General features: G+C 34.8%; 2 protein-coding genes across 4 annotated transcripts; both read left to right on the top strand.

Moving 5' to 3' along the window:
• The first annotated feature begins 1,207 nt into the window (after positions 1 to 1,207).
• On the top strand, positions 1,208 to 7,467 carry LOC107892828 (membrane protein PM19L). The gene is made up of 5 exons (XM_016817869.2): positions 1,208 to 1,236; positions 6,593 to 6,690; positions 6,765 to 6,984; positions 7,182 to 7,227; positions 7,323 to 7,467. The coding sequence occupies exons 1-5, from the start codon at positions 1,208 to 1,210 to the stop codon at positions 7,437 to 7,439; spliced, it is 510 nt and encodes a 169-aa protein (XP_016673358.2). The 3' UTR covers positions 7,440 to 7,467.
• Positions 7,468 to 8,411: 944 nt separating this feature from the next.
• Positions 8,412 to 12,707, top strand: LOC107890598 (protein ABCI12, chloroplastic). 3 transcript variants are annotated; one of them, XM_016815106.2, is made up of 8 exons: positions 8,412 to 9,091; positions 9,552 to 9,668; positions 10,138 to 10,374; positions 10,562 to 10,726; positions 10,840 to 10,915; positions 11,867 to 11,931; positions 12,210 to 12,400; positions 12,510 to 12,707. In XM_016815106.2, the coding sequence occupies exons 1-7, from the start codon at positions 8,708 to 8,710 to the stop codon at positions 12,360 to 12,362; spliced, it is 1,197 nt and encodes a 398-aa protein (XP_016670595.1). In that variant the 5' UTR covers positions 8,412 to 8,707; the 3' UTR covers positions 12,363 to 12,400; positions 12,510 to 12,707. The 3 variants fall into 3 exon arrangements, 2 of the variants coding, with proteins under 2 accessions (XP_016670595.1, XP_040957160.1); XR_001681999.2 differs by lacking the exon at positions 10,840 to 10,915 and having other exon boundaries at positions 8,450 to 9,091; XM_041101226.1 differs by lacking the exon at positions 10,138 to 10,374 and having other exon boundaries at positions 8,450 to 9,091.
• The last annotated feature ends 436 nt before the right edge of the window (positions 12,708 to 13,143 follow it).

Here is a 13,143-nt window from a genome sequence, read left to right on the forward strand (position 1 = left end):
AAACGTAAATAGACGTTGTTTCAACACTAAACGGTTAGCCAGAGACTTAGTCGCATAAAGAGTTTCTAACCTTATCCAGAAGGCGGATGAGGTCTTCTCTATCAATACCTCCTGCAATACCATATTTGCGAGGCACAACTGGATTGCTGACAAGGTCTTTTCATCAAGCTATTTCCATTCTGTTTGATTTAAATTCTCAGGCTTTTTCCCGGTAATAACCTTTTTCAAGCCGGTTTGAACTAGAATTGCCATCATCTGAACTTGCCACAGATTGAAATTTCTCACCATCGAACTTCTTAATTTCAAACCTTGTTGCTGTCATCTCTGAATGAGCTGATCTATGAAAATTGAACTAGCTCTGATATCACTTGTTGGAATCAACCTGATTAAGCAACAAGTAAAAAAATAGCAAAATAAATTGAGAAATTGAACACACAAATTTAATGTGGAAAAACCTCTTCAAAGAGAATAAAAGATTACGAGTAAATATAATTTTACTATAATGACAAAAGAATGAAAAGTACAAAAGATTGAGATAAAAACTAAACCCAAAAACAAAGAACTCTCAAAACGTAAATACAAAATTCTCTAAATGTGTTATGAGTTCTAATCTCTAATAGGTGTATTTTCTAAAGTTGTAAAATAGTCAATTTATAAGTTAAATTCATAGGTCAAATAATAATAAAATAATTTAGACTAATCAGAGTTTAATTGAAATAAATAAATAAAATTTAACTGAAAGTTTATTTCTTAAATTTGACTAAAATAGTAGTCATACTTAACAAATCTCTTCTCTACTTATACTCTCTTACACTACTCTAATGACTTTTTCTTCTCCATTACAAAACACTCGTACAAATGCTCACTCTACAAATCCTGCTAACTCTCCGGCACAACTCTCCAGCCCAATCCACTTTCCAACTAAAATAAATACAAGATTGAATATTTGGATTCCTTATCCCTCTATTGAGGTAACCTCAGAAAAGAAATAGGAATACAAGCCATTACTTTGAAATGAAGAAGCGTCACTTCCACTTTATATGAAAAAGTGAGTGAAGAACATCCAAGAAATATGATTAAATAAATTTCATGATTGGAGAAAAAGAACCCAGTCCTTGCTTATATATACATAACTGATCCCTGTCTCAATTCCTTGTGAATTCATTTATTTTTATTGTTTCTCTTTAGCTCAAAAAAGATTAAAACTATGGGTTCTGGAGGATCAAAATCAACTGCATTAATTGTTAACATTATGATTAATGGCAGACAATTTTAATGGAAAACAATCCAAGTGGTGCAAGTTTAGCACCCTAAAGTTGACTTTGAAAAAGTGGCATGGGATAATTTTTTTTGGTCCTTGAGATAATGGGCTATTTATTGTTTGGTCCTTAAACCTCAACTATAAATAGGCCTTCTCATTTCTCATTTCAATTCATCCCAACCAATCTTTCTCTCTTAGTTTTCTCTCTTCTCCCATTTGAGAATTCTTAAGGAATTCTATTTGTTTGTAATATTTTGGAGATAGTAAAGTTATCATCTGGTTTTAGTAGCCCGAGGACGTAGGTATAATTTACCGAACCTCGTTAAAACTCTTGTGTTCTTTCTTGTCCTATTTTTCTTTCAATATTTGAGGGTATAATAGTAGTATTTAATTGTGCTATTAAATTACTATAGAAGGGATATTCTGTCTAAGGAAAGACTTGGTATTTAAGAGATCCATGTGATCCATCTCTCTTCCCTGGGAATTGAACTTTGTGTGATTTTTTAGTACAATAATTTACACGCTTCCGACCCTATTAGAACAACAAGTGGTATCAAGAGCCGAAGGTTAATCGTAGTATGCTCTGTGGTTGCAGTTTAAACTGATCTTCCACATCAGAAAAGATTTCCTTAGGTATATTGAAAGATTATGGAGAAAACGGTCGATGTAGGAGCTTCAACATCGTCCATGTGGACAAGACCGACAATTGCAAATGCAAGATTGGCCGTAGAGATCTTTGATGGCACGGGCCATTTTGGTATGTGGCAAAGTGAGGTTCTAGATGCCCTTTTTCAGCAGGGTCTAGACATTGTCATTGATGAAGAGAAACCAGATAATGTACAGGAGAAAGATTGGAAGGCGATCAATCGGTTGGCATGTGGCACAATTCGATCATGCCTTTCTCGAGAGCAGAGGTATGCTTTTTCAAAGGAGACTTCTGCAAATAAGTTGTGGGTGGCACTTGAAGAAAATTTTTTGAAGAAAAACAGTCAAAATAAGCTCCACTTGAAGAAAAGACTGTTTCGCTTCACATACGTCCCAAGTACCACAATGAATGATCACATCACCAAATTTAATCAGTTAGTCACTGATTTGCTGAATATGGATGAGACATTCAAAGATGAAGATTTGGCTTTGATGCTGTTGGGGTCACTTCCTGAAGAGTTTGAGTTCCTAGAAACTACTCTACTTCATGGCAGGAGTGATATATCTCTGAGCGAAGTCTGTGCGGCCTTATACAGTTATGAACAGAGAAAGAATGACAAACAGAAAAACTCAATCAGAGATACAGAAGCTTTAGTAGTCCGAGGTCGTTCATACACTCGGAAGAAAACTCAAAAGGGGAGATCAAAGTCAAAGTCCAGACTCGGGAAAGATGAATGTGCTTTTTGTCATGAGAAAGGCCACTGGAAGAAAAATTGTCCAAAGCTGAAGAATAAGGGAAAAGCTGATGTAGATGCTTGTGTTGCAAAGCATGATACCAGTGACTCTGAACTATCACTGGTTGCATCATCATCGCCGTTCCATTCAGATGAGTGGATATTAGATTCGGGTTGTACCTATCATATGTCCCCTAACCGGGAGTGGTTCTCTGATTTAGTAGAACTAAATGGAGGGGTTGTTTATATGGGCAATGACAATGCCTGTAAAACTGTTGGGATAGGTTCAATCCAATTAAAGAATAAAGATGGATCAACCAGAGTTCTGACTGATGTTCGGTACGTGCCCAGTTTGAAGAAAAATCTCATCTCATTGGGAGCCCTGGAATCCAATGGTTCAGTTGTTACTATGAGAGATGGGGTTTTGAAAGTGACATCTGGCGCACTTGTGATATTGAAGGGCATCAGGAAAAATAACTTGTATTACTACCAAGGTAGTACAGTTATTGGAGCAGTCGCTACAGCTTCCGGCAACAAAGAATTGGACTCAATACAGTTGTGGCATATGAAGTTGGGACATGCCAGCGAAAAATCCTTGCAAATTCTGGCAAAGCAAGGATTGTTGAAAGGTGCAAAGGCTTGCAAATTAAAATTTTGCGAGCATTGTGTTCTGGGAAAGCAAAAGAGAGTGAAATTCGGTACTGCTATCCATAATACAAAAGGTATTTTGGAATATGTTCACTCAGATGTGTGGGGGCCTTCCAAGACACCTTCATTGGGAGGAAAACACTACTTTGTTACTTTTGTTGATGACTTTTCCAGAAGAGTTTGGGTGTATACCATGAGAACTAAGGATGAAGTGCTTAGAGTTTTTCTTAAATGGAAAACTATGATCGAAAACCAGACTGGCAAGAAAATCAAGCGGCTTAGGACGGACAATGGAGGGGAATATAAAAGTGATCCGTTCTTCGATGTGTGCCAAGAGTATGGTATTGTTCGACACTTCACAGTTAGGGATACACCACAGCAGAATGGATTGGCAGAGCGTATGAATCGAACATTGCTGGAGAAAGTTCGATGTATGTTGTCCAATGCTGGGTTGGGCAAGCAATTTTGGGCTGAGGCTGTGACATACGCTGGCCATCTTGTTAATCGTTTGCCATCATCTGCATTAGAAAGAAAAACTCCTATGGAGGTATGGTCTGGAAAACCGGCTACAGATTATGATTCCTTACATGTGTTTGGAACCACTGCATATTACCATGTGAAGGAGTCAAAGTTAGATCCAAGGGCAAAGAAAGCTCTCTTTATGGGAATCACTTCTGGAGTGAAGGGATTTCGTCTTTGGTGCTTAAGCACAAAGAAAATGATCTGTAGCAGAGATGTTACCTTTGATGAATCTGCCACATTGAAAAAGGTAGCAGATAAAGATATTCAGACGAGCAATACTCCACAGCAGGTGGAGTGTACTCCAAAACAGGTGGAGTTTGAGCAGATGGGGATTTGCCCAGTTAATAAGTCTAATTCTCCAGCCACAATGGAGGAATTAGAGGTTGAAGAGGTTCTGACCCAAGAACCACTAAGTACACCAGAACCAGTTGCAGTTGCAAGGCCACGGAGAGAAATTCGTAAACCTGCTCGATTTACTGATATGGTGGCCTACGCCCTTCCCGTTGTTGATGATATTCCTATCACTTATCAAGAAGTAATGCAAAGCTTAGAAAGTGATAAATGGAAAAGCGCCATGGATGAAGAAATGCAGTCTCTCCGGAAGAACAATACTTGGGAGTTGGCGCAATTACCGAAAGGTAAAAGGGCAATCGGATGCAAGTGGGTATTCGCAAAGAAAGATGGATCTCCTAGCAAGAAGGATATTCGCTACAAGGCAAGATTGGTAGCTAAAGGCTACGCTCAGAAGGAGGGAATTGACTACAATGATGTATTTTCCCCTGTTGTGAAGCATTCCTCCATTAGAATTTTGTTGGCCTTGGTAGCACAGTTGAATTTGGAGCTAGCTCAACTTGATGTTAAGACGGCTTTCTTGCATGGTGAGTTAGAAGAGGAGATCTATATGACTCAGCCCGAAGGATACACAGATGATGGTGGTAGAAATTGGGTTTGTAAGCTAAACAAATCGCTATATGGATTGAAGCAATCCCCGAGGCAGTGGTACAAGCGATTTGATAGCTTTATGAGAAGGCAGAAGTACACAATAAGCAAATATGACAATTGTGTGTATTTGCAGAAGCTGCATGACGGATCTTTCATTTATCTACTCTTGTATATTGATGATATGTTAATCGCTTCGAAGAGCCAAAAAGAGATAGATAAGCTGAAGGCTCAGTTGAATCAAGAGTTCGAGATAAAAGATCTAGGTGAGGCCAAGAAGATTCTCGGCATGGAGATAAGTAGAGATAGACAGAGAGGCAAGCTTTGTTTGAATCAGAAGCAATATCTGAAAAAGGTATTACAATGTTTTGGTGTAAATGAAAACACAAAACATGTAAGTACCCCACTTGCTTCTCATTTGAAACTTAGTGCTCAATTATCTCCGAAAACTGAAGAAGAAAGAAAATATATGGCAAAAGTCCCATATGCTAATGCAGTTGGGAGTTTGATGTATGCGATGGTGTGTACGCGGCCTGACATTTCACAAGTTGTTGGAGTTGTGAGCAGGTATATGCATGATCCTGGAAAAGGACATTGGCAAGCTGTGAAATGGATTCTATGGTATCTTCGAAAAACCGTAGATGTTGGTTTAATTTTTGAACAGGATGAAGCACTTGGTCAGTTTGTAGTTGGATATGTTGATTCCGACTTTGCTGGTGATTTAGATAAACGTCGTTCAACTACGGGGTATCTGTTTACTCTTGCGAAAGCCCTAGTGAGTTCGAAGTCTACCTTACAGTCTACAGTAGCTGTGTCTACTACAGAGGCAGAATATATGGCAGTTACAGAAGCTGTTAAGGAGGCTATTTGGCTTAATGGATTGTTGAAAGACTTAGGAGTTGTTCAAAGTCACATAAGTTTATATTGTGACAGTCAGAGCGCTATTCATTTAGCGAAAAATCAAGTCTATCATTCAAGAACCAAACATATCGACGTAAGATATCACTTTGTGCGGGAAGTCTTTGAAAAAGGAAAAATTCTACTTCAGAAGATTCCAACAGCAGATAATCCCGCAGATATGATGACCAAGGTGGTAACAACAATCAAGTTTAATCATTGTTTGAACTTGATTAACATCCTGAGAATTTGAGCACCTTCAGGTGTATGGCGCTCGAGAGTGCATTTGGAGGCACTACAAAAGATAGCTTTATCAAATTTGGGGAGTTGAAGGAAGTGTGTGAAGATGTGATTATCCTAATCAAATCTTCAAGGTGGAGATTGTTAACATTATGATTAATGGCAGACAATTTTAATGGAAAACAATCCAAGTGGTGCAAGTTTAGCACCCTAAAGTTGACTTTGAAAAAGTGGCATGGGATAATTTTTTTTTGGTCCTTGAGATAATGGGCTATTTATTGTTTGGTCCTTAAACCTCAACTATAAATAGGCCTTCTCATTTCTCATTTCAATTCATCCCAACCAATCTTTCTCTCTTAGTTTTCTCTCTTCTCCCATTTGAGAATTCTTAAGGAATTCTATTTGTTTGTAATATTTTGGAGATAGTAAAGTTATCATCTGGTTTTAGTAGCCCGAGGACATAGGTATAATTTACCGAACCTCGTTAAAACTCTTGTGTTCTTTTTGTCCTATTTTTCTTTCAATATTTGAGGGTATAATAGTAGTATTTAATTGTGCTATTAAATTACGTTAGAAGGAATATTCTGACTAAGGAAAGACTTGGTATTTAAGAGATCCTTGTGATCCACCTCTCTTCCCTGGGAATTGAACTTTGTGTGATTTTTTAGTACAATAATTTACACGCTTCCGACCCTATTGGAACTACATTAATGCTGTTGTTTCTCAATCTTGGATTGTATATCATTGTTACAATAATAGCTGGTTGGGCAGTAAATCATGCAATTGAAAGAACCCATGAAACAGGTCATTTTTAACTGCTTTGTTTGTGTCAAATTCACAAAATAATTGTTCTTAAAATTGTATTTGGATTTTTGCAGCATCTGTGTTATCAATCCCGGCTCGTATATTTCCGATATACTTTCCGATGGGAAACATGGCCACCGGCCTCTTTGTGATTTTCTCCCTCATTGCGGGTGTTGTGGGGGTCGCCACCTCGGTTACCGGTGTCACCAATGTTCTTCAATGGGATGCCCCTAATTTAGGTGCCGCCGCTGCTTCCTCCCTTCTCACTTGGACCCTCACTATGCTGGCCATGGGGTTAGTTTTTACTTCATTGATACATATTTATATATATATCATTAAAAAAAATATTAATAAATTCAAAATGGTACGTGAAAATACACCAATATCTTGGGATTAAAGTAAAATTGTTGATGACTTTTATATAATTTTTTTTGGTAGTTTTTAACTTTTTATACGTATTTAGAACCTTATGTATGGAGCTGATTTTGTAGGTTTGCATGCAAAGAGATCTACATTGGCTGGACAGATGCCAATTTGGTAAGTCTCTTAATTATTAAACTGATATTTAAAAGAAAATTTTATTTCATTTAATTTGAATGTATTATTTATACTGGCGGTGGCGGATAATGCAGCGGACATTGGAAGTGATAACTATAGTTGCGAGCGCAACGCAGCTGATATGCACGGGTGCAATCCATGCTGGTGCTGAAGAATTTACTCCAACAACCCTTGCTGCCGGAACAGTTTGACTTGGAATTGCATTTTATCCCATGAACTGATGGACATTCTTTCTTTCATCATTGTCTTTTGTAGGAATGATTGTACACATTTGTTATGGCTTTTAAATTTTATTTATAATAAAAAAAAAAGATATTTGTTAAATAAAAAGTTTAGTTTTGGATAATCGATACAATGTTAACCGGTTTTCAATTTCATAATATAACATTTTATTTTTATATATATTATAGGTTAATTTTTTATTTTATTTTTGCAAAATATCAAAACTTTTTCTTTTATATTTAATGGATTTTATGAGTATTTTAATATGAATATTGTTGCCTTGCGCTAAAATACATTATCCTCATATTATGTAAAAAAGAATAGATATTATCAGAATCTATAATAAAATTATTCAAAAAAATTCAATACATCATTCTTTTAAAAATTAAAAAATATATAAATTAATATAATGATAAAATTATATGTACACCTTCAAAAATTTATAATCTAAAATTGTTCCCCATTTTTTTACTTCACCCCCTTAAGGAAATGTTTAATTAATTTGATTATTTTTGAATTATCAAATATTATGTAAAATAAATAATTATTATTTTTAAATGTGATTTCGTGATATACTTTGAATGAAAGTAACGTTACTTCATATAGTTTTTTTCTATTTCAAATATTATTTGATTTTGGCATTCATGGATGTTAATATTTTTTGCATTATATTTTTTTTTTAAATTAATGAAGTATTTAAAATTATAATATTGTTAAAAATTTTGTTAAATTTTATTTAGAGTTTATAATGAATATTATAGGTAAATAATTATTTTAATTTACATTTATAATAATTAATTTTTTATTTTTCAACTAAATTATATCTTATAGCTTATAATATACATTGCAAAAAAAATTTATTTAATTGTTATTTAAATAATAATTTTATAAAACACAAAATGCAAAACTAATATAAGAACTAAATTACTTACGAGGACATCCTAAATATTTATTTCTATAATAATATTGATATCAGTTTAAACCGAACTCAAATCGGACCCGATTTGACCGGTTTGGTAAACCACTTCCGGGCATGTAAACATATCCATTGTCGTTAGGGAATAGAGATGGAAGAAGCTAGGGCTAGAACTCTCATATCTAGAACAATGGTGGGATTGGTGATTGATGATAAGGATCCAAATTCCGGTTATATTAGCTAAATTACCCGCCAACCCATCAACAAATTGAAAAGGAATATAAGCCTTTCCATTATCTTCTCCCCCACCAAAACCCCCCAATGAACCGCACTCACAGTCCAATTCCAACGGTTAAATCCCCTTTCCATTTCGTGTTGAGCCCTAATTTCAAATCCCTAATCCACCCAACTGCTACCCGGATTTTAAATTTCCCTCCAAAGCATCCCAACCGTTTACCCCTTCTTTCATATTGCAGTAAATCCCCCAATTTTCGTTTTATTTCAAAGAAAAGGAATTTCGAAGTCAAAGCATCAACCGGAAGTAACAATGGTGAAGCAGGGAACTGGGTGCGCTGGTTGCCCACTGGAGGTTTAGCAGCTGATAAAGTTTTGAGATTGATTTCAACTGCTACTTCGAGTCCCATTTGCCAGTTCATTTCTTCACCTACCACTTTTTTGCATTCAGTGGACCCTAGAATCAAATTGGTAAAGATTTACAATTTCAATCTTTTATGATTGTAAAATATGATGAAATTGGCCAAATTGAGTTCTTTGAATAGTTGGCTACTTGGTAATATTGATTTCTTTTTTTGGGGGGACAATTTTTATGGTTTAAGTTGCTTGTGGGTTGATTAGATTAGTTTCGTTATGGAGTGTCATGAATGAATAAGTTATTTGGCTTCTTCTTCTTTTTTCTTTTTTCTTAATGGGTTTTCCTCATCGCAATTTGGTAAATGTCCAGATGAAGTTATAAAACATTGTAAGTTCAGGAATTCACCTAAATATTTAGCTGAATGTTATAGCATTGTGAGTTGCCCTCAGGTTTTCTTTCTCTATGACTTATGCCTTAATCGTGCATGCTATTGGGAAAATATAGAGAGAATATGTGTAAACTTTGTTGTGAGAGTGTTTCCCAGTATCTTAGATACTAATCTTGATAATGCAGGTATGGCTATTGGCGTTAGTTGTTTTACCAGCACGTGCCCAAATAGCAGTTCGTTTTGGATTGGTAGCGTACATTGCTCTTTTGTCAATGTTGTTTCTCCCAAAAAATGTGTGGATGGTAAGGTTTTAAAGTTGTTAGCTGCTAGAGTGAAGTATGTTTTGATAAATTATTCAGTTTCTCAATGCAACTTTCATGTTATTCCTTTGAACTTTTTCCTTAATGAACTTGATCAAGTTCAGCTTTTTCCTTAATCTAGTTTTGTAGTTAGTGATTATTTCTTTATGCCAAACGTTGGTATAGTTTATATTTACTTGTCAAAGGTTCTGTCATCTGCTGTCCAAGCACTGGTTTCAAAATATGCTATTGTTTAAAGACATCCTTTAAACTGTGACGGCTGTTGGTTGCTTACTCTGTTGCATTGTTGTTCTGTGCGCCTTAAACTGTGTTCCAATCTTTCACATTTCATTTCAAGTTTAACTTGCATAGTACTAGGAAACATTATGCCCGTACTAATTGCATATAGTAAAATTTACCAATTAAATAATCCTTTTTAATTCTGGCATACTGAGTCCAGCAATTCTTGTAGGATCAATTGGGAAGGGTGTCACTACTTTGTGGAATTTTATTCGTATTGTCAGGGCTTGGTACTGATGGTGTACCACAACTTCTTCAGTCAAGAACCCCACCATCTTCACTGACAGGGTTGCCTGATCTTCCAAAATCATTAAGTGGCTATTCATATTTAATCATGAAGCTAGGACCATTACAGTTTACAAGGAAGGGATTGTCTGTTGCTAGCACAGCATCATGTTTAACCTTCATTGTAAGTTGCTTGCTACATAAGTAAAAAAAAATGATATAACATTACTTTCAAAAACCTTCTACCACTGAAATAGGCAATTCTATAACTACTCAAATATGTATATGTCTTGCATAGTAGCTCAGACATATTGTGTTTGAGAAACAAATACTCTTAATTATTCTCAGTTAGGTCTCTATTTTTTTGAAAGATCTTTCAAAGTGCAAGCCTTTGCTTAGCAACCACAACCCCAGAACAACTTGCATTTGCTTTGCGGTGGTTTATGCTTCCTTTGAGATATATTGGTGTCCCAGTGGCTGAAATTGTTCTTACACTCATGCTTTCATTGAGGTTTATCAATTTAGTGTTTGATGAGGTAAGAGAGATCATGTTGGTATTTCTTCATTCTATTTAGTAGGAAAATTTTCTTGTTTCATGTTTGTGTTTGTTAATGCAGGATTAATCCTGCCAAACTTCATGTGTAAACAGGTTCGTAATGTTGCATTGGGGATTGTATCTCGTAGGATAAATTGGCAACACTTGACAATGAAGGAAACGATTGATAGTAAGAATATACACTAGACATGGAGCTCTCTTTCTATCTCTATCTCTTCATTGATTGTGTGTAGAGAAAAGATGGTTGTGGGGGTGGGGGTGGGAGAGTAGGTTTGTTATGGTTTTCAGCAGTACAAACTGAAGTTAATGGGCCATGATAAAGTTTAGGGAAAAAAATCATCATAATGGCTAGCTTTCATAAATAAATTACAGATTGCACATATCTCCATTTTAAATACTTAGGAATTTAATGACAGTCTAGAACTACATATCTGACCTCTGCAGGAATGGTTAAATCATTATCATATTATAGTAATGAAAATCTTTAGTGAAAACTTGCTGCTTCTTTACCTGTTTTTCCGGCTCTTCGTTTTTCTTGACGTACTAGTGTTCCCATGCATGGCTAGATATACGTATGAGAATATGACCCTTAAGTACATGGACTAATTTGCAAAAAATTGTAGATACTTATGTTAGACACGTAATGACATTGACACCCAAGGATTGAGTAACATAGGCTTTTTTACTTGTAGAGGAAAAATAGAAGAAAAAACAATGAAATTTTAGGATCATTAATGGAAAATTATATGATTCTTTTTAGGTGAAACAATCAGATTTAGGCATCAAACCCATAAGTTAAAAAACATGAAATTATGGTTTTCAACAGGTTAACTCTTTAAATAGGTAATTCTATGAATATATCCTTTATAAGTTATAACTTATTTGTTTTCAAATTATTTTTCAATATTTATCTGCTTTAAAGATTTTAAAACTTCATGTACAACAGGTAATCTAGCAAAAACTTTTTGACTATAGAGTTTTTATTTCTTTTCCCTAGAAGTTATTTTCTATCATATTGTGTGATTGACAACTACATTAGACAAAGGGGCTTTGTTTCTGCCTTATCCGGTTCTGATTTCATGTATTCCTCACCTATTGTTTCTTTGGGCTTTGATTCCAGTTTTTGCTTCCTACATTCAGCGGATCTTCAAAAACATTTTTAAGCATGCAGAGCAAATCTCTCAGGTTCATATTCAGACTTAGCTCTTTTCAATGCTATTTCTCTTTGCAATTCCTGTTCCAGTTTTTTGTTGGGCCAAAAGGAAAAACTAACATTTCACACATTCAGTCATTTTTCTCGTGCCTTTGATGGATTCATGATCGATCTTCCAAATGGATAAAGTTAAACATAAATGTTTGGGACATGTACCCATATTGAACACTCACCCTCGAACCTCAGTAATATAGCTTCCAATAAAGGTTTGCGCGTGCAATATCTGAGCAATTGAATTGGTTTTTAACAGGCAATGATAGTTAGGGGATTCAGGGGTGACAGTAATGCTCATAAGCTTTACTTCTTATCAGACTCATCAATTGGGATAGCAGATTTAATTGCCGTGGTATGCTTGATTGGTGTTACGAGTGTTGCCCTATTGTCCGAGTATTTACTTGTCTGATAAGTTATTAACTGTACCATCATCATCTCCTCACCTTGGTAATCTTCTCTCTCCAAGTTGCTGTTGAGTGTTGACCTTTTTTCTTTTTAATTTTGTTTTTATTTTCATCCACCATCGGTGATGTGTATGATGTAAATGGTTTTGCAGATGAACAGTTAAGAGTTATGCAGTTGATTGAAGTTGTGATACACAATCAATTTGTAGTGATCACAGATACAGATAATGGATGTTAAAAACAGACTCTTCAACAGCCTTTTGGGGCTCATTGAATATTCAAAGTATTTGTAAGTTGCTATACATTATGGCATATTATTTATGCATAAAGGAAGTAGAGCATTATATTCATTAACGATATCACGCTTAATTATATCAATTTTTCTACTTTAGTATTTAAATTTTGATTAACATATATTTCAAGTCTATATTCTTTTTTGAACATTTAGTAGAATTTAATCTTTTTACTTCTATTTCAATTAATTTAATCTTTGTATTTTTTAAATTTAAAAATGCAAATTTAATTGTTAATACTTTTAAAATTATTCATTAAATTCAACATCATTTTAAAGTATTTTTGCAATTACCAAATGAGCATTTTTTATATTTTAAAATATATTTATTGGATTTAATTGAACTTAAACTTAGAAGTTTAAAAATAGAGAAATTAAATTTTTAGAAATAAAAGTAGAGGAATTAAATTTAAGAAGCAAATTTTAACCTTAAATACTTTTTTGCCCATTTTAGTACTTTAATTTTGTCCGCCGATTTAGCACTTGAAGTAAAC

This window comes from Gossypium hirsutum, chromosome D09 (genome assembly GCF_007990345.1).
Source record: "Gossypium hirsutum isolate 1008001.06 chromosome D09, Gossypium_hirsutum_v2.1, whole genome shotgun sequence".
Lineage (NCBI taxonomy): Eukaryota > Viridiplantae > Streptophyta > Magnoliopsida > Malvales > Malvaceae > Gossypium > Gossypium hirsutum.